Below are 21,602 nucleotides of genomic sequence, written 5' to 3' on the forward strand. Positions count from 1 at the left end.
TTTTGACATAAGTAATCTCCAAGCTCCTCACAACTCTACTGAACACAAAATAACTTCTCAACAGACTCATATAGTTTAAGAGTTTTTTTAATTTGTATAAACCACCGGTTATTACAAAAAACTGCCTAATATATGTGGAAGGAACTGGTTCCAGTTATTAGTTTTAAGGTTCCTTCAAGACAAGTTACTTCCTCCCCCACTCAAGAAAAAAAAAGGATCTCTAGTTGTAGCTGTATTTTATACGAGTGCAACAAGTTGTATTCAATTATCATGGCGATTTGAAATGCTAGGTTTCCGTTACCTACTTGCATTTCAACAAGTCTTTCTCTCTTTTAAAGCAAGCAAGCAGGCGAAACTGGTTTTCTGATGTCTGCAAAGGTTCGCAAGTCTTGAGGCGGGGTCAGAAGGCAAACCTGAACGCTACATTAAATTAAGAGGAACTAAGAGTGATTTGGGGGAAAGAGCAAGAAGTAATCACAGCAGCATCGGCCTCTTGAGCAACATACCACTCGGGTCAAGACCTTTGTGCTCGGGTCCCACTGAAGGGCGACCCAATCGACAGAACAAAAATACAGCCTCCTTCCACAACCCCCGGGTTCTAGCACGTCCCATTTTTAAGTCCTCAAAAGAAGATTGACAGGAAATAAATAAATCTACAAGGCACCATCTGAATAAAAAGGGGTTATCAGAGAACTGAACTGACACGTCAGCCCAGCGAAAAGGGGAAAGGGGAAAAGAGCAGAGCAGAGCAGTCCCCCCTCCATCCCTCCCACCCAAAGAAAAAAAAGACTGACAGGCACCGAAACGAAGCCAGAGCTCCTCCCGCCTTTTCAGAACTCACCAACGGAAACGACACACACACTCACCTCACGCGCTAATTCCACTTTTTAATTAAAAAAAAGTATGCCCCCCCAACTGCCATTTCGTGATTGCACACGAGACTGAGAAAAGATGCCCGATTCGTTCTCCTTCAATCCGTTTGTCTCACCTGGGCCACTACGGGCGCCACCAAGGAGCAAGGCGGCGGGGAAGGCCAGCAGCACGAGCAGCAGCAGTTGGGGCACGGATCTCCTCATGGTAACGGGCCAAATAGCGCCCTCGACAGCAGTTACTACTTTTTCCTACCGCTACGCAATGGCGAAAGGACCTCATCCGGCTGAAGTCCCGCCTACCTTAACCTCACGGCGCCCTTATGTCATCACGCAGGCCCACTAACCCCGCCCCTCTCCTCCCAACCATGCAGAAGACGTGGCTTCTCCTGGAAGAAGGAAGGGGGGCACGTGACCTGAACTCAGACCACTCGCGTCTAACTTCACGTGCTCATATTCAGTGGCTCTCCTGAATCCAGACTTTCACCCGTTCCTTTCGTTGACAGACTTGCGTCTAGAGAGCATGCGCATGTCTTCATCAAGTAGAACTCAATCACAGGTTACCTGAAGCGCATGCACGGAATGGTATCGCTCGTTTCAGACGCGGCTAGAGTTTTTCAGAGTCTCGCAACAAATTGTTTTACTTCCTTGAGCTGACCTTGAGGTATCGTATGTGAGATTCACTGGTGGTGCAATCTTGCTGCCTCTCAGAGGAAAGGCAGGGGGAGAGAACCCGTAACAACAGGCGATCTTTTGGAATGAGACAAGATGACCGTGGGGTTGTCTTCAGGATTCACAGGAATTAAATCAAAACCATTGTTTTTGCGCAACACTTTGATGCGTGATGAGCTCTGATGTGGTACAAATAAGGAACTGGGTGTGTTCACCCCAAAATAAACTTGAGAAGACCCTCAAATCATGCTGTCCAGGATTTCAACCAGGAATCTTTTTCAGCCCCACTTGGAGATGACAAGGATTGAACATGGGATTATGCAGGATTTGCGGCACCTGTCAGACATTTAAATTTCCCTGTTGTGGAAAGAGGACATGTGGGATGACAAACCCCTTTCTGAGAGGAGAGCTTGGGGAGTGACATACTGGAATTACTCCAATGGGTGCCTGGACTAACCCCATATAAACCCCACACTCACTTAATAGTCCCTAGGAATAAAGAAAGTGATTTCTACCACTGGACAACCACTCTTCCTTGTGGACATGAGATCAGTCTTACAAGTCATAGGAGCATCTCAAATTATTATTATTTAAGGCATTTATATACCGCTTTTCAGGAGGACCTCAAAAGCGGTTTACATAAGATTATTACAAGAAGTAATTTTTTTAAAGTTACAATAAAATGGAAAAAACAGCTTGGTTAAGAAGAATCTGTTACTGCTTGATGTCTCCCCTCATGTCAAGATGGCTCTGCTACAGATGCCACTGAGGTGACAGTTGGGGGTACTGCAGAATATGAAGTGAGAACCCTTCAACAGATAGGAGGTCTCATGACCCTGGCTCAATTAGGAATGTCTCATGCCAAAATTTTGTGCCAAGCACAATGCTAGGGTATCTCTGAGATGTAATACTCTCCTGGAAGTGTGCTTACATACACTGAGCATTATTACTATGTGGACACTACATTGTTTTAGTAAACTCATGAAGTGTTGGGAGTGTTGCAGGGTGTTGCCATATCCTTCCACTTAAGTCGTTAGAAATGTTTTGCATATTTAAAGTTCCTTGATTTTTGGAGTGAAAAGTAAACACAGTAAGTATAAGTTTGTTTTGGTTAGGAAAGTTATCTTTGTTTGTGTTCTTTAGAGTTTGTATGGCACCTGAAAGGTGTATGTTTTTCTCAAAAAATCCAGCTGCCATCTCACCTTCCATTGTACCACTGTTGTATTAGGTGCACTGAAAGAGCTCTAGTAACAGATCTGATTTCCCAAAACTCACAGATCTGATTTCCCAAAACACCTTTGCCAAAGTTTTGAACCACAAACCCCATAATTCTGACACCACCTACAAGTGTGCTACAGACATACCCCATGATGACTCCTAGTGAACACACAAAAAACAGCATTGTTATATCTCCTCCAAATCTGTATCACAAAGATCGGATACGGGATGGCATTCCAACAGGTTACATCAGCCTTTCCTAACCAGTGTGCTTCCAGATGTTGTTGGACTACAATTCCCATCTTTCCTGACTATCGGCAATGCTGGCTGAGGCTGATGGGAGTTGTGGTCCAACAACATCTGGAGGCACACTGGTTGGGAAAGGCTGGATTACATGAATAATTACAGCAGCATACTTTTAGCTTTTACATTTATTATCTTTTTTTTTTTTACTGTCAGGGTTTCCCCGCTTCCAAATTGGCCCATTCAAGAAAAGATTACCTCTTCAACATCTCAAAACCAGCATTGACATATGTCATCTGCTTCTGAGATTTGAGTATATTGCAATGGCAGGGGTTCTTGCAGCACTAGTGTGGAGATTTGCATTTCTGAACCTTTGATCTTGGTCTTTCAAACTGTTCCATTTAAAAACCAGCCACCAAAGTCTTGCAAGACCCTACAAATGTATAGCTTACAGCAAAGCAAGACCCTATTTCAAAGGCATTCCTGAACATGTACCGCATACATAGGATACATTTTCATAGGATAAAAATTCAGTAGGACAAATAAATAGAGCTCCCAACCAGCGGTTCCTATAATGCAAGAACAGAATAGTGTGCATACAATTGCAGTTTTAGGGTGCTTACTTGGGAGTGCCCCATATAACTCAGTGGGTCTGACTTCAGAGATTGTAAGCCTGAAGGTGGGGACTGTCATTTTTAACAGTTTGTAAGAGCCCTGGGAGCCTTTTTTTTGCTGAAGAGTGGGATAAAAAATATTTTAAGTAAATAAATAACCATGCATAGTATTGGCTGCAGTTCTTTAATCCTAATTATATTTACTAGGCTGTAAATTCTGGTGAACTCAGTGGGACATTCTTCTTAGTTGATATACAGAGGATCACATTGCAATAATAAAGTGTACTATTTGTTGTCTAACTAGATATACTAATTTGTCATATGTCATCCATTTATATCTCACGCTGGAACTTATTGGGCAACAGGATCTGTGTGGATGTTTTAATACTGCATCTTGGGAAGCAGAAGGCATGACACTTAAAATATATTTAACTAAGCCAAGTAGCAGAAATTCTGGAGTCAAAATTAGGTTAAATATCTCAACCTGAATTATGTGTTAAGAGTGAAAGAGGGCTTGTTCTCTTTAATTCACTTGAGGAAAGAATTCACTGTATTCAAATACACCTCAAAATGGTGTCTCCTAATAATAAGAAAATAAATTTACACTCACAAACCAAGAAAACAATGAACTTTAATATGTCATTTGTAAACCCACTTTCCTGCTATGACAGTGACAATCATACTGAGCATACTTAATGGTCTGTCCTTTAGTAATTAAATGGTTTCCACGCAGTTTTTGAAAATCCTGAAAACAGAAGGGAAAAAAATACAATTCAGATTTTCCTTCAATTTTTTAAAGTTACTAAGAATGATATCTAGCTAAGTTGCACTCAGAATAGACCCTCTGGAATTAATGGAGTTAAGCTGCTTAAGTCGAATGATTTCAGTGGGCCTACTTTGAGTATGACTAATGGATGTTTCCATAACAGTGCAATCCTATACATGTTTACTCAAAAGGAAGTCCCACTGTTTCAAATGGGACTTACTCCTAGGAAAATGTGCACAGGATCACTACCTTAATGTTATCTCTCTCTGTTTACATAATGTTGATATGCAATGCTAAAAAAATCACAACTTGAGATTATAGATATCTTAAGGATCCAAAGGAACTTAAAAGTGCTTGTTGTCTAATACCAGTAACAGAATTAAGCATGTTCTTGACTCTTGGAAATGAAGGGAACTTAAAAGTGCTTAACTGTGGACTGTGTCCATGCACAATGGAGAGACAATAAAAGCACACGTAATGGGCAATCTTTTCTTAAAATAACCAGATAAAATGATAATTCTTTATTTTAAACATTTCCAGTCTGCCTTACATTAAATAAAAATTAAATTATACTAAATTAAAGTAGTTTATAACAATTTGGTTGGGGAAAAGATGGAATTAAATACCTTATCAGCAACCAGATTTATTGGAGGGTCACTGTGTGAACAGGGTGACAGCTTGGCGGATCAGGACTCCAGAGGTCTGTGGCAAGTCCTGTTGCCATACATATAACTCTTTCCACACACTGCTCTTGCCTCTTGGCCTGACAAAGGGGTCAGCACTATCCCTTTATTTTTGTAAGCCACCCTGAATGCCCTATTATAGGGTAGAAGGGCAGGATAGAAATATTTTAAATAAATAAATAAATAAGGAGCAAGATTTGGCCTAGGGGATCCAGTTGCGAATCCATATTTAGAGCAATACATTTTGACTTACCCCCTGAATCCACATTTTTGGAAAAAATGAAGACCAGCCTTTCCTGTGGAAATACAAAGAAAGTACACACAAAGAACTTAATGCTATGACACTCACACACACCCAAAAAAGGCTTCTGGACCACATAGATGTTGTAGTTTGGGAGGGGAGAAGACAGCAGAGACTAACAATCCCTGCCCAAGACTATGGATAAGATCAAGAACCACAACCAGGCAGCTAACAGTACTGAGGGCCAGACTAGATGATACAAGCAAATACAGGTAATGTTATCTCGATCATTCTTTTTTAACTGGAAACACAAGGAAGCAGGAGGTGGAGAAGGCTGAAGTTTCCCTTTCTTCACTTCTCCCAATCCAATTGTCCTTCTAGCAGCATATTTCCAGTTTAAAAAGAGCTGTCAGGGTAATATTTTGTGCATATGTGTGTAACACATAGTTTAGCCCTAAAGTATGTGGCCAATATGGTTTTAAGTGGCCAACTTCACACAACACAATCTTCCAATATGGTAGATACAGCTTCCATGAAATACATGTGTGCCCAGTAACCTATAACAAATATAACCTATAACAGACATGTTACTTTAATTGCATGACAGCTGGAGCCTGAAATGTATTGGGATGTTACTGGCGTAACCAAATAACTTGACAGGTAAATAACCAGCACCTTGAATTGCATTCAGCTGCTACAATAAAAGGGTCATAGCAATTTGTCAGGAAACTGAAGTTTCTGAGTAGTTTTCAAGGGCAGACCCACCTAGAGCATATTACAGTAGTCCAACTGAGATGTAATTAGTGGAATCTAGTGGGCTCCTACTGGGAGAAAGGGCAGGATATAAATCTAATAAATAAATAAATCTAGGACCATAGCCAGGACTGAATGAAGAATAGGTGGAATTGATACACTAGCCAAAGCTGGACAAAAGCTTGATACATGAGTGTCTGTCAGTGCTAGATCCAGAAGTACTCTCAAGCTATAAATGTGATATTTTAAGGGCAGTGCAACTCTGCACAGAAGAGGCTAAGATCTGATCCCTAGACCGACAGGCTGCTTAACTAATAGTACCTCTGTCTTGTCTACTCATCCAGCCCACCACTGATTCCACACACCAATTGAGAGTTTTCCCAGCCTTCCCATGAATCAACAAAAGGGAGATACAGAGCTGAGCATCATCACATACTGAGCTGACTCCCTCCCATAATGCATTTGGCAATCTAGTAAAAAAGGTAAGCCATTGTGAGAAAATTACAGTTTGAAGCAACCCTGAGTTTAGCTGGTTTTCTATTTAGCTTTCCCTCCATACTGGTTCCAGCACCTATTTTTGTAATGCTCATCAACATTGTTTCAGAGTCAGCAGATAGATCAGTCTGTTGTAGCCTTGAGAACCTTGGATTCTCAAGTTACTTATTCATTTTTACTGCATGCTAATGGTAGTAACGCTGCCAAAAAAAGAAAAGTTAAAAACACACACTGTTGTACATATCATATAAATACATGGTAAGAGACATTCCTGCTTATCTGTTTACTTGATAAGGTTCTAAAGAAAGGATGGTACTGGGATTTCCTCCCAAGTACTGAGACCCAAACAATACATTAAGAGGAAGGTGCCTGCCAACTGCCTATGCCCCTTGTCTCCCAAAAAATCAAAGACACATGGTGTGATGACATTGTGTTCAGAGTTTCCTCACCCCACCCCACACTACACACAGCAACCAATGAAATGGAGTGGAAGAAGGAAAACTGACCCCCATGATGTCACATAGCTCATCTTCTTTAAGGCCCCTTCAAACTCACGTTTTTTTTGCTGGTGCATTCTGCCACAGGTAATTGATGCAAGAATAGTGCATTAGTCTAGTGGTGAATTTTCACTGGACAGCCTACGCAGCATTACTTTCATTAGTTGTTCTGACATACTTCCTCAGTGTTACCACATTATTGCTGTCTGGAAGAGAGGCCATTCTATCTCTATAGTGCCACAAAAGTGACCCCCCCTCCGGAACATTCGTGATATGAAAAGTTACAGGATTTCAGCAGTAAGTTCCAGGACATGCACCGATTGGAAAGGAAGCAGTATGTTTGCCCTGAAACTTTTGCAGGCATGAACAGAATTGAAAATGGGATCACATATAACTGCCCCCAAATCATCATGAGCACAAATAGTCATGAATGCACAGTAAAGAGTATAACTGGAGGGAGTTAGGGGCCACATGGCTCTAATAACATATCGTCTGGGCTTCAAATGAGCTCTTTATTGTTTAATACAGCAAAGATGTAAGAAGTTTCTTCACCTGTCTAAAAGTGGGCCCATGTGAGTTATGTGTAAAGGAGGGCATTAGTAGGCTTGACAACAATATGAGCGATTTCAAAACCCTCCTCTTCTTCAATGTGAAATATATATGAAGTTTACCTCAGCTTTCTGGTATTCATTTTGAACTTCTTAATTATATCTTCCAAATCCTGGTTTCTTTTCTCTAAACTGCCAGTAAGAGATAATTTAACTGATTGGTACGTTTGTTTCAGTTATATCCAGTATGTAGTTATAGAATTTATGAAAATATAGGCTGTATACTAAATCACTGTGCTGATGACTGCTAATCCAATCACTGAAACTGGATTAAAGCAATTAGCCACAGATTTGCAACACATTTACTTTTTAAAAGTCCAATTGATATAAATGCAATTCACTTCCAAGGAAAATAAAAATGTGTTGTGACTCAAGATACAAATACACTTTTGAAAATATCCAGGTAGTTTGTAGTATCTGGTTTGTGGATTGGTCTGGACTTTCATTTTTGCAATCTGGCTTGAATTAATCAGTATGTGTCTGAAATTTGTATTTGAAATGCAGTATAATGGCATTGTTATAATTTTGATTTCTTGACCTCCCTTTCCCAAGGGCTCATAGCAACATCAGATTAAAAAAATGGACCGCCTCAATATAAAATACAAATTCTAATACAAACTATGCATACTTCCCCATGCATACTTTGAAAGCCAGCCTAGAAAAAGAAGGCCTTGTAACTTTCCCTGAAAGTCCTTCAGGTTCAAGCTTCAAAAAGTCCCCAAGAGAAGTGAATGTGGGGCAGCCATAAGTTTACCTCTACATGTCCTTGCAGTTTTGATTTAGTGCACAGATGGTACATAAAGATCACTTGTTCACAAGCCACTCGTTTGCTTGTGAGCATTCACAAAATACCTGACTCTTCTACTTTCTTCTGAGGAGAGTCTGATGGACAGATCAAGCAGTCTGGAATAGGGGAAGTGGCCTGCTTAATGCTCCTCCTTCCATTTTACTTTCCCCTGAAACTACCCCCACTTGTTTTTATCCCTGTGGGATTCCAGAACCCTACTGGAGAGGTTAAAAAAGTCCCAGAAAACTGGCAGAGTAAAAAGGAGAAGAAAAGATGGAGGGGCTTCAGGGGAAAATAGGATGATAGGAGAAGTGTTAAGCACTCTCTTCCATCTTCTTTGGTGGAAAGCATCCCCTTCTGAGGTACTTTGAAATGAAGCCATCAGGGCTTTCTTACACACATGGACATAAGGTTATGTGTCATTTGGCACTGAAAACAATGATGGTCAGGTGTGAACCTGGAAGAAACTAAGCCCTGGATTGCATCTGCTGCTTTCAGAACAAACCAGTCCAAGTTAATATCAGCTCAGTATTCAGTACAGTAGTTGCTCATTTGAAATTATAAATGCTGCAGTGCTAAAACTCCTGATTACATGTAGTCCAGCCAAGTAACTGCAGGAAATCAAGTACATAATTTCAGGAGTATAGCCTAATTTTCAAAGTGCAGGAGTTGTCTCTTACTATGTGTTTCTGGAATGCATACAACAGAGCTTCCAGAGAATCCAGCAGCAGTGGTATTCAGCAGCAGTGGTATTACTTCTATCAACACTTGATGAATTATATGTAATGTACCCATAGGACTTTTAAAAAATGGTTATTGAGATAGGTATGACTTTGAAAACATTGCTTGTAAACCACCTAGGTCCCACAAGACAGGGCAAAGTCTAAATAAAATAAAATAATAAGGTGCACAATTCACTTAACCTACTATGATATTTCTGAATTGGCTAGCTCAAGCCTTTGGTCAGCACGTTCAATAATTTCCTCATATGATGTCACCTTTTAAAATAAAAGCAGCAAATTATTAAGGTTAATCTAGAATATAAAACAGCCATGTGATGTCACCATTAAAGCATAATATTTTCATATCTTTTATTTTACATGATATGTTATCGTGAGCTATCTTTATTTATTTGATTTATATCCTGCCCTTCCTCCCAGTAGGAGCCCAGGGCAGCAAACAAAAGCACTAAAAACACTTTAAAACATCATAAAAACAGACTTTAAAATATATTAAAACAAAACATTTTTAAAAACATTTTTAAAAAAGTTTTAAAACATTTTTTAAAAGGTTTAAAAACATCTATTTTGAAAAGGTTTAAAAACATCTTAAAAAGCAATTCCAACACAGATGCAGACTGGGATAAGGTCTCTACTTAAACGGCTTGTTGAAAAAGGAAGGTCTTCAGCAGGTGCCGAAAAGATAACAAAGATTGTGCTTGTCTAATATTTAAGGGAAGTGAATTCCAAAGGGTAGGTGCCACTACATTAAATGTCCGTTTCCTATGTTGTGTGGAATGGACCTCCTGATAAGATGGTATCTGCAGGAGGCCCTCACCTGCAGAGCGCAGTGATTGACTGGATATATAAGGGATAAGACAGTCTTTCAGATATCCTGGTCCCAAGCTGTACAGGGCTTTGTACACCAAAACTAGAACCTTGAACTTAGTCCAGTAGCTAATAGGTAGCCAGTGCAATTCTTCCAGGGGTGACATGTTGGCAATACCCTTCCCCAGTGAGCGGTCTCGCCACTGCATTTTGCACCAGCTGCAGCTTCCGGACCAACCTCAAGGGCAGCCCCACATAGAGTGTATTACAGTAATCCAGCCTGGAGGTTACCAGTGCATGGACAACAGTGGTCATGCTATTGCGGCCCAGAAACGTCTGCAGCTGTCTTACCAGCCAAAGCTGGTAAAAGGCACTCCTAGCCATGGAGGTCACCTGGGCCTCTAGCAACAAAGATGGATCCAGGAGCACCCACAGACTACGGACTTGCTCTTTCAGAGGGAGTATGACTCCATCCAAAGCAGGCAACTGACCAATTATCCAAACTCAGGAACCACCAACTCACAGTGTCTCACTAGGATTCAGACTCAGTTTATTGGCCCTTATCCAGCCCACCACCGAGTCCCGGCAGCAGTCCAGGGCTTGCACGGCCTCTCCTGATTCAGATGTTACAGAGAAATAGAGCTGGTTATTGTCAGTGTACTGCTGAAACCTTGCTCCAAATCTCCTGATGACTGCTCCCAAGGGCTTCATATAGATGTTAAACAGCATGAGGGACAACATGTTACCCTGCGGCACCCCACAGCACAACTGTCAGGGGGCTGAAAGACAATTGCCCAATGCTATTATCTGAAAACGACCTTGGAGATAGGATCGGAACCACTGTAAAACAGTGCCTCTGATACCCATCTCACCAAGACAGCCCAGAAGGATACCATGGTCAATGGTATCAAAAGCTGCTGAGAGATCAAGTAAGAGTAACAGGGTCGCACTCCCCCTGTCCTTCTCCTAATAAAGGTCATCCATCAGAGTGACCAAGGATGATTCAGTCCCATAACCAGACCTGAACCCAGAATGGAATAGGTCAAGACAATCCGTTTCATCCAAGAGTACTTCCAATTGCTGTGCTACAACCCTTTCAATCAGGGAAGGGGGTATGTGCGATTGGTCAGTAATTGTCACAAACCAATGAGTCCAGGGTGGGATTTTTCAGGAGTGGTCAGTTCACCGCCTCTTTCAAGGTGGCTGGAACCACTCCCTCCCGCAATGATGCATTGACCACACCCTGGATCTACTTGGTCAAACTCCTTGGCAAGCTTTAATAAGCCAAGAAGGGCAAGGGTTGAGATGACACATTGCTGGCTGCATCATCACACAGATCTTGTCCATGTTATCAGGCCACATCAACTGAAACCATTCCCAAGAAGTTGCAGCAGACGTTGCACTGGACCCATCACTGGGGACTACAGTAAATGTGGATGGGGCATCAAGATTGCTACAGAGGCAAGCAACTTTACCTTCAAAGTGCCTTGCAAACAATTCAGAGTGGGCCTCTGAAGGGTCTAAAACTCCATTTCCTGGAGTTGATGTCAACAGACCACTGACAATATGGAAAAGCTCCTTGAGGCTACTTGAGGATGTGACGGTGGCAGAGAAGTGGGCCTTCTTCACCACCCTCACCCCCACACAGTAGGCATGGTTATGATGTTTTACTCGGGCCCGATCAGCTTCACAGCACGACTTTTTCCACTTGTGGTCTAGCAGTCATCCAGCTTGTTTCATTGCCGTTAGCACACTGGTGTACCAAGGTGAAAACCAGGGCTCCACAATGCCAGACAGGGCGCTCGGGGGCAACCATGTCAAGAGCCCGATGTGCCTTGCTGTTCCACAGCGTGACAAGGGCTTCAACAGGGTCACCTGTTCTATCTGCTGGGAACTCCCCCAGGGCATTCAGGAATCCTCTGGATTCCATTAGTCTCTGGGGGCAGACCATCTTAATCTGTCCACTACCCCTGCAGGGGAGGATTGGAGCCATAAGTCTAAACTTCACCAGGAAGTGGTCTGACCATGACAACAGGGCAACATCCACCCCGCCATCTCCAGACCACACCTTCCTCCATCTGGAGCAAAAACCAAGTCAAGGGTATGCCCTGCCCTATGCATTGGGCCAGTGACAACTTGAGACAGCCCCATGGTCGTCATGGAGGCCATGAAGTCCCAAGCTGGAATACTAGAGGCAGCCTCAGCACGGACATTGAAATCACCCAGGACTATCATTCTGGGCTCCTCCAAGATTAACTGCAGCCGCTCTCTGGAGACAGTGTCAGGCAGGGGGTCCCAATCCTTGCAGCACTTACCAGGGACTTCAACTGTCTGAAGAGACAGCAACCTAGAGGAGCAAGCAAGGAAGCACCCAGATGCTCAGATAACCCCTCCCAGGGCAGGTCTTCTCCAGTCCCCCAGTGCTGCAGCTGTTCCCCTTTAGTCCACTTATTGTAGAAAGAGAGCATATAAATGATTTTAATATATAAATATCAGTATTATCACTGATATTAGTCTGTGGCACGTCATCCACAAGAACACTGCACACAGAAAGCCATATGTCAGTCATCTTACATAATTTTATACTGGGACTAACTAGTTGAGTTAAATGGGCTGGAGTTGGACCTTACAGGTATGCTTACATTATTGCTTTGCACAATGGCAGGGGTGGGGAACCTGTGGACCTCCAGAAGTTGCTGGACTACAACTCCCACCATCCCTGACCTCTGGCCTTGCTGTCTGGGGATGTTGGGAGTCCAACAATCTTTGGAGGACCACTGGTGTTCCATCCCTGCACTAGGGCTTGCTGCTGGAACTGATCACTGGAAAGTGCCTCTACCATGGTAGTCACACTATCACAGTGGTAGTAAGTTAAATCCAACTTAGCTACCATTGGAAAATTCTGCAATAATACAAGCAAAGATTCTTCTCCTTTAAAAGGACAGCACATATAGTTTACTTTCAAGACAATTATTACTGATGTCCAGAACAAAAATAATTGGCTGGTGCATCCTCAGTCTTCCGTTGCTAACTGAAAGGGCGTATGAGATTACAACCTAATATGAAGAGCAATGTGGAGAGAAACTGGTACTAATGTGGAATGAATTCACACAAGGGTGGGTCTGCACCAACTGTTTTCCTTGAAATGTGACTCAGAGAACATTCGGTATGACTCATTCCGCCCAAATTAGGGTTCCACTTCCAGGCTTTGTTTCAGGGAAGTTAGCAGATCAATAAAGAGCTTCCAGATGCATTGGCCATTGTTGGAAGCAGAATGCTGAATGAGATGGAGCCACATCTGATCTGGCAAGGGAGTTAGCATTGTCAGCTCCAGATTGCAGTGACTATGAGTGGTATCCAACGAAGTCGGACTCAAGAGTATACCTATTGAAATTAATGAATCTAAGTCAGGTCCATTAATTTCAATGGGTTACTCTGAGAATGACTAACATTGGCTAACATTTGAAAGTTATCAGGTTTATCAGCCTTGTCAAAATAATGTCAGCCCATGCTCATACCTTGCATGTCAAGTTACCCAAGTCCTTCTGAAGCTTGCCATTTACTCCAGTGAGCTTCTTGCATACTTCTTCTTTGGATGCCAAATTACCTTCCAATGCTTTAATCTTTAAAAGAAAGGAAGAGGATATTGAACTGGCTGAGTTGTGGTGCACTGTGTTGTGGTGTTTCCACTTCTACTTGGATGGTCGGCTCCAGAAGGTGGTGCTTTGGGGGAAGGGATATTGCTCAGCCCTGTGGGTTCTTGCAGAGATCAATCTTGTCCTGCATGTTATTTAACATCTACATGAAGCACTGCATGTGAGACAGGGGATGTGCTAAACTGGTGGCTGTTTACTATAATGGTCTGGATGAGGACCATTAAACTGAAGCCTAATCCAGACAAGACTGAGGTGGTAAACACACATTGCTAGATCAAAGAGTTTCCATTAGCCACACCTGGAGAGGGAATGGGTTGATCTGCCGATCAGTTGCGAAGTCACTGAAGTAAAAAAACAAAAGCACTCAGGCTGCTCCCACCAGGTTTTACAGTAAAAACGGGCAGGGTTTGAGTAGCATCGTGTGCCCCTGTTTTCAGAAGAGAGAGCTGGAGAAGCACTGGAACTGGCAGAACAGTGAACATGTTTCTATTCTGAGAATAACCTAGCTGTAGACAGGGTCACACATGCTCTGAAACAGCACAACCATAGTTTGGAGGTCCTCTTGGATCTACTGTTGTCACCTGAGGTGATGTGGAATGCCACCCACCAGCTTTGGCTGGTAGTCTAGCTATAACCCTGTCTTGACAGGGATAATCTGACTCCAATAATCTATGCTCCTATAACTTCAAGTCAATTCCTCTGTTGCTGTTGTGGCTAAAAACTGATCCCCTGGGACAACTATGAGGGGGGAGATTTTCCATTATGCATCTATCAGAATCAGGTACAGAATTCCCACCAATGTTTTCTGAAAAGCTTTCAGTGATTCAAGTCTTGCCAACTAGAACATTAATCATATTTTTCTGGTAGTGGAAGCAACATCATACATTGCATTTTATGGACATGATTCCCAAGCCCCCTTTCTCTCATTGTTGATTCTCCTCACCGCACCATGGAGCTCATCACTTTGCTTGTTGTGTTCACCCAGCTTTGATCTCAGAAGATCAGGCAGGTCTGCGCCACTATCAGATTCCTCTTCACCAGCTTCTGTAGCCTGTGAATAAATACCCATTCAGGACAAGATTTTAGCCTTTAATGGTGTAAGCCTAGCATGTTCACTTGGAAGTAAATCCCTGTGAGCTCCATTCCTCTTACTCCCTAGTTAGTCTGTTTAGGAATGCAGCCTATTTTTGCTGCTTTTCTTAGAGTAGTATGCCTTTAATATGTTTATGTAGGTTTGCAGTATTTATCCCATGGCTAAGTCCTTCAGGTAAGTGTACAGGCATATCCCGCTTAAAGTCGCTTCACTTAACGTCACCTCGCTATAAAGTACATGCTCCATACGCCACCATACCCCACTTTAACGTACGCGCTTCGCAATAACGGACACTTAATGGCATGACGCCGCTGCCATCTAGTGGCGATTGCCGTGCAGTACATGCATAGATAATTGCTTCACTTTAAGTACATTTTCACTTTACATACACGCTCCAGTCCCATTGCGTATGTTAAAGCAGGGTATGCCTGTATATAGGAACTATATTAACCAGCAATATTAATACAACTGTTTTAAATTAATGGTCAACACGGAGGATAATGGTATGGAGGATAACGGTATCCAAGGCTACTAGCCATGATGGCTATGCTCTGCCTCCACAGTCAGAGGCAGTATGCTTCTGAATACCAGCTGCTGGAAATCACGGGGGGCGGGGGAAGGGTGCTCAGGTCCCGCTTGCAGGTTTCCCTCAGGAGTCTGGTTAGCCATTATGATAACAGGATACTGGACTAGATGGGCCACTGGCCTGATCCTGCAGGCTCTTCTCATGTTGTTATGTTCTTAAAACACAAACCCCAGTTCTCCCTCTCCCTTTCTTTTAATTTCTGTACTTTTTCATAATATTGAACTCACCATAGTATCATGGTCTTCAGACAACTTCTCGTTAATTATTAATTTCCTCATGGCTGCTATATGCTCCTTGTGTTTCTGCAACTAAATATTTACAGTGATGAATTATACACAAGAGACAGAGAAAGGACAAATAGAATATATTTCACTCAGTTGTGTTTTGCTTCTCACCAGACTTTCTTATAAGCTATAAATATATCCCCAGACAAGACTTATCTATCCAAAAGGCAGTAATTTTTATCCATATCGCCATGCATCCTACGAATGCACGTTTATTGACACCTAATAACTGTCCTTGTACTTACGGCATTCCAAATGCTTGTTTATCATTTATTTTATATGACATATAGTGATTGATAGTTAAAAATTACTGCTTTTGTCTATATGACAATTGATCCTTATGAAGTCAGTTTGCTACTGGTCTGCATTCTCATGATCAATAGACCAATTTCCCATCAAGCATAGCTGCAAGTGGCATCCAACCTGGATTTATAAGGGGAACTTTATGGATTTATATATCTTGTATCATATATGCAGAGATTTTTCCTCATAGTATGCTATCAGTCTTACAGATTAGATTTTTATTAGCTGTTATTTATTGCTTTTAGAATGTGATCTTTTGACTTTTTTGTATAATATGGATGAATATCACCCTCACCAGTATTGGCTACGTATCACATTTCTTGTCACCATAAAATTCCTGGTAGTCACAGAGAGTGTTGTTGCACTCAGGTTCTGCTTGTGGGCTTCCCATAGGCATCTGGGATGGCTACTGTGAGAGCAGCATGATGGACTAGATGAGCCATTGGCCTGATCCAGCAGGCTCTTCTTATTACCTGTGGTAGTGATGGTGAGGATCTAAGAACTACATCTGAGCTCTTTTGAGTAAAAACATGGTATGGTAAATAAATATGAGCAAGAGCTACATGGAGGTTTCTTTCAATTATCTTCATAGCTGATTCTGTCAATAGCAGTTTCTCATGCATATCACATGTCCGTGATACTGCAAACCCACATTTGTTAACAGAAGTTTCCCTCCCAATGCATCTAGAAGTTAGGGGAGATTATTTTCAGGACCACAGCTGTAGGGAACGGTAAAACTTCCCAACTCTGGTGCTCTGATGCCCCTCAGGTTCCCCCATGGGTGGAACAAGACAACAACAAAATAATTGCACATTAATTGTATTCGCATAACTACATCACATCCACTAGGAACAGGTACTTAGCGGAGAGATAGAAAGATAATCTGCCTGATAGATTGCTGCAGTCAAGCAACTTTTGTTGCATAGAGTCAGCCTCCAGGGAGCACATTTTAAAGTGGCCTTTAAAGTGCTGTGTGTGAATTGCTGCCAGTTATTATACAGCCAGGAGAGTGGCTGGATGCTATAGCCAGCGTGGATTTTTCACATTCCGCAATGTTAAATTGAAAATACCCCTCATGCGATTCTGATGCTTCCCATAAGCTCATTTCAAAACAAAACCTTACAAAACTTAATAGCCCTGAACTCAGAAACGCTTGCTTAACAAACCTCTCAATTTTCATGGAGATACACAAAAGTCAGAAAGAATTGAGAGTTCAAAGTCTAAAGAGAGAGAGAAAAAACCCAGACGCCTTTTGGACTTTTTCTCTCTCAAACTTCTCATAATCTGTTGAAATTCATTAAAAATCAGCTATGTTCACAGACTACCTGTAATCCTATTACTGACCTTGCCCCATACTCTGACCATCTTCTGCAGTTTAAAAGTTAAAAAAATGCCTGGCTGATTTTTAATTAATTTAATATATTTTGGCTTGAACTCATTGATAATGTTGGGCATGCTCAGTAAGAACCAACTGTCAGAGTTCTAAAAGCCAGACTCACACCTGCTTGGCTTGCCTAATCACAATTTGGGTTGGTTTTTCCAAAATCTTCCAAGCTACATAGGAAGTGGATTGGACTGTGAAAGACCAACCCAAATTTTGTTTGCATTTTGACAACTTTGTAGGGCAGTCCAATTTCTCAGACAGGAGGTCAGGTCTCCTGCTCCCCTGGTGCATTCACTATAGCTGCCCAATTTCCCTGCTTTTTAAAGTTTGATAGAGGTATCTGTGGGCTATAGGTACATTCTTAAACCGCAAGGTTTTTTGCCTATTGGTGAATTTATGTATTGATAATTAGCTTTATTTGCTGCCTAATACAGAACATCTCTAGGTGACTTACATACACAAATAAAAAGCAACCATCAAGTTTGGCAATAAAACATCCCCACTCAGATGATTTTCTCTCTCTCTCTCTCTCTCTCTCTCTCTCTCTCTCTCTCTCTCTCTCTCTCACTCACTCACTCACTCACTCACACACACACACACACACACACACACGAGAGAGAGAGAGAGCAATAAGCATGATAACCATATCCCTGCAAAAACCTGGGAGAAGGGTATATCTTAACCTGACACTGAAAGGATGTTAATGCCCTCACCAGGTAGGCCTTGCTGGGAAGAGCATTCCATAGATGAGGGGAGGGAGCACAAATGAAAAGGCCCTCTCTCTTATCACCATCCTCCAAACCTCTTTCAGAGGGGGCACCTGGAGAAGGGCCTTAGATGGTGAACACAGGACCCAGATACGTTCAAGTCATTCTGTCAGATATTAGGGTCTTGAACCATATAGGCCTTTCTAGGTTAAAGCCATCACTTTGAATTGGCTTGGAAACATGTAGACACCCAGTGCAGCTGCACCAGAACTGGTATTATATGCTCAGACCACTTTATTCCTGTCAACAGTCTTGAAGTTGTATTCTGCATCTGCTGCAGTTTCCAAGTCGTCTTCAAAGTATAGCACATTTAGAAGATAGTTATTTTGACATGAGAGTTAATGCCAGGAATGCTCTGACACCTGCAACATTCAAGTGGCCCTGAAACCATACAGCAATCAGAATTGGGAGGGAAAACAACTGCCCTTACCTCTTTCTCCAAGCTTTTTTTTTTTAATGACAGGCTCTTCATTTTTCCCTTCAGCTCAATAACAGTTTCACTTTTCGTGGAACATTCAGCAATTGCCTGATTATCTGTGTCCTATCAAACAATAAAATGAACATTGTTTCAACAGATGCCAAATTGTTTCCCAAGACTCAATGCTTTATTTGTAATGAAAGCCGAATCTCTAATCGGCTTATAGAACTGTAATCCCTAAATTGTGTGTTGGGGAGGAAACTGTTGTACCGTGAGAAAATGGTTTGCATGTTTTGAGAAATCAATAAATCCAGGGACGACAGGGAGGAGGAGAAGCTTCTTTCTCACTTTTGCCCCCCCCGCCGCCATTGCTGCTGCTGGAAAGGAAAAGAGGAAACCAGCACTTGCTGCTGGTCCTTCGGAATCACACTGGTTTCCTTCTCTCCCTTCCAGCACCACCTGTAGAAAGGCTTTTCCAAGTCTCCCCCCTCCTATTAAGTTCCCAACAGCAGAGACTTGGAGGGGGAAGGGAGACTTTGAAAAAGCATTGCGAGTCTTCCACTCTCCCCGTTTTAAGTTCCCCACATCATGGACTTGAAGGAGGAGGGAGAAGACTTGCAAAGGCTTTTCCACGTCTCCCCTCCCCTACTTTGTCCCCAATGTCAGGCAAGTAATGGGAGAAGGGGGGAGGCTTTCACAAAGGCTTTAAGATTGCCCTCAATCTCCTGTTTGAGCAAACGGGAGCGCAGGTGCTATCTTAAAGCCTTTGCAAAGGCATCTCCAAAGTAGCTTGCATGCACATGTGAGCTCCTTCAAAAGTTGCAAAAGTGCTTTAATCCCTGCTCAGATTGTGAATCCTGCCACTTTTGCTGTGCAATCTTGTTCTCTACTGGGAACAGGATCACACAACCATGGCAGGATTAAACCCTGTTCTCTCACTCATCAGCTGATGTCACTAATGACATCAGCTGGTAGGCGTGGTTTGGGGAAATGGCCTCAGGGGCCAAATGGGACCTCCGAAAAGGCCATGATTGGCCTGGAACAGAGGCTCCACACCTTTGCTTTATATGAATAACTTGGCAGCTTCACTTATCATATTATAAATATAGAAACAAATAACAATGTAAAGGGTGTTGATTAAAACAGGAAAGATATGTCAAGAGGTCCTTTACATAGCAAGACAATGTATAGTTATATGGTTTTGTTATATTTATTTGCAGTAAACAGTGACAAGCATATAGATACCTTTAGAAATGTAGCAAAATGGACTATCTGTTCCTTAGAAAATTTACCCAACTGTTCAGGGTGGAGTTGTATTTCCCATACACGTTTGCTAGGAAACAGCAATTCAAGGGCAGTAGTGAACATTTCCAGCCCACTCCCACCCACTATTTTCCTCCTTTTACTGAAGCCGTATTCCTCAGCTGGGATTATTTCTAGCATCCCTCCTGCTAAAGGAAAAATGGGAAGGATTGTGGAAGAGAATTGGCAGGAGGAGGAGAGTTAAGGATACCCTCCCACCTGACAAAGCTCCCCTGCAAATGCCCCTTCCCCAAACCCATATCAGTGTTTCACACCAAATTACAGACAGAAGATTAGAAAGATATTTCTGTCAGGGAAAAGGAGTGAGTTGACCCCTCTTTAGAAGCATCAAAACTGTTCTTTTCCCACTGATTTTCAGAGTTGCTCATGGTGTATGACTTCCAGTGAGGCTTCTCTTGTCAAGGCCAAAATCGATTTGAAAACTGCCAAATATTATCCCAGTCTTGGTCCAGAATTCTGACCCCCTAAGTCAGCTTCCCACACTTCCTTAAGAATGTTGATGTGAACCCCCTGTATATCCAGAATCATATTATTATTATTAGTCACTTGATACCTTAAGGTCTCCAAGCAACTTACAATATTAAAAACAAAAATCATAGAATCCTAACGCTAATCCTCTCCTCTGGTCCACACCCTGCAGACCCTCCTGCTCAAACAATGTTGCTGATCAGTGGGTACTAAAACTCATTATTTAATTTTCCGGTCAAGTTAACGACTTGTAGGACATGGAGCCAATACTGTATTGTTCCTTGTTTTGTTGGAGTTTACTTTTTTGGTTTTATTTTGTCTGCTTCCCTTTTCTAGGACTGTATTTCATATTGATAAACAGTTAAAAAAAGAGTTGCTCACTCATCATTTGTTGTTTGTTTAATTAGGGCATTTCCAGACGTCAGAAGATCCAAGTAATGGATGTGCCATATCAGCACACTTGAGACCAGCAATCCATATGGCGATTATGTTGATCCCTATTAGGATTACTGCCAGTCCAAATAAATTAGCAAGATATACATAAGTGGCACAGCAACCATTGTGCATAACCAGCAATGATAACTCTAACCTTATCAGGTTGGAGGGTACTTCTTTGCAGGGGTGCTTTTTCTCTTACTTCCTGTTTAGTGCTACCAGTAGTAGGGGAGGTGGCTGTCTTGAAGCACCCCAAGGAATTACATAGATCCACATAATCCCATGGTAAAGTATTTCCAGTTTTCAGAAGTGATTTACATTCCATGCCCTATGTAACCTCTTCATGTGGCTACTTGAATGAAACAGGATCAGTTCAGCCCCCTTCTGTGTTGCATATATTGTGACTGGAGAGTACAACCACACATCAACCACAATGTATATTTCTTGGAAGGAATCAAGATTAATTGAATGAAGCATGGGACAGTCTAATATGTAAGAAACATTCTCTCCTCTTCTAGTTACACTCATTAGTGGTAAGAAGAAAGAAAAATCCATTAGAAAATGTTACTGAACAACATTGCCCTCCTTTATATGTTAACTATGAATGATTACATTTTGGGCAATTGTGGGCATCATTACAATCTTGTTGAATTAGCAAACTCCACACTAAACATAGAGCTATTCTGCACCAAAAAGGTCTAATGGAATTCAAAATTGTTACTCTGCTTAGAGTAGTGATTCCAGAGTTGGAAAAAAAATGCTACTCAGCTGACTTAGAGCAGTGATCTGATGTTTTCCAGAGTTTTTTTTAAAAAAAATGATGGCAAGATGTTGGGATGCACACTACCATTTGAATCTGTTGCCAAAGGTACTAATACACAACTGATCCTTT

General features: G+C 42.0%; 2 protein-coding genes and 1 long non-coding RNA gene across 11 annotated transcripts in view; 1 reads left to right on the plus strand and 2 right to left on the minus strand.

Annotated features, from left to right (window-relative positions):
* The window catches only part of SSR1 (signal sequence receptor subunit 1), a 24,829-nt gene extending 23,653 nt beyond the window's left edge, over positions 1–1,176 (minus strand). Inside the window, exon 1 of the mRNA XM_061591539.1 lies at positions 989–1,176. Coding sequence (XP_061447523.1) covers positions 989–1,076 — 88 coding nt within the window. The 5' untranslated portion in view covers positions 1,077–1,176. The remainder of the gene's footprint in view (positions 1–988) is intronic.
* On the plus strand, positions 1,128–21,411 carry LOC133367444 (uncharacterized). The gene is made up of 3 exons (XR_009758568.1): positions 1,128–2,631; positions 6,404–6,541; positions 20,683–21,411. It is a non-coding gene; the product is annotated as an uncharacterized LOC133367444 (long non-coding RNA).
* Positions 4,237–21,602, minus strand: part of CAGE1 (cancer antigen 1) — a 36,288-nt gene continuing 18,922 nt past the window's right edge. For 6 of the 9 annotated variants that reach the window (XM_061591482.1, XM_061591474.1, XM_061591460.1 and 3 more), the window contains 8 exons: positions 18,497–18,607; positions 15,556–15,636; positions 14,593–14,700; positions 13,512–13,616; positions 9,374–9,444; positions 7,723–7,791; positions 5,319–5,361; positions 4,237–4,361 (listed from right to left, as the gene is read on the minus strand). In XM_061591482.1, the coding sequence (XP_061447466.1) occupies positions 4,248–4,361; positions 5,319–5,361; positions 7,723–7,791; positions 9,374–9,444; positions 13,512–13,616; positions 14,593–14,700; positions 15,556–15,636; positions 18,497–18,607 (702 nt within the window). In that variant the 3' untranslated portion in view covers positions 4,237–4,247. Of the gene's footprint in view, positions 4,362–5,318; positions 5,362–5,398; positions 7,130–7,722; positions 7,792–9,373; positions 9,445–13,511; positions 13,617–14,592; positions 14,701–15,555; positions 15,637–18,496; positions 18,608–21,602 lie in introns of those variants that run through there. The other 3 variants (XM_061591503.1, XM_061591468.1, XM_061591496.1) reach the window with 3 other exon arrangements.

This window comes from Rhineura floridana, chromosome 1, assembly GCF_030035675.1.
Source record: "Rhineura floridana isolate rRhiFlo1 chromosome 1, rRhiFlo1.hap2, whole genome shotgun sequence".
Classification (NCBI taxonomy): Eukaryota; Metazoa; Chordata; class Lepidosauria; order Squamata; family Rhineuridae; genus Rhineura; species Rhineura floridana.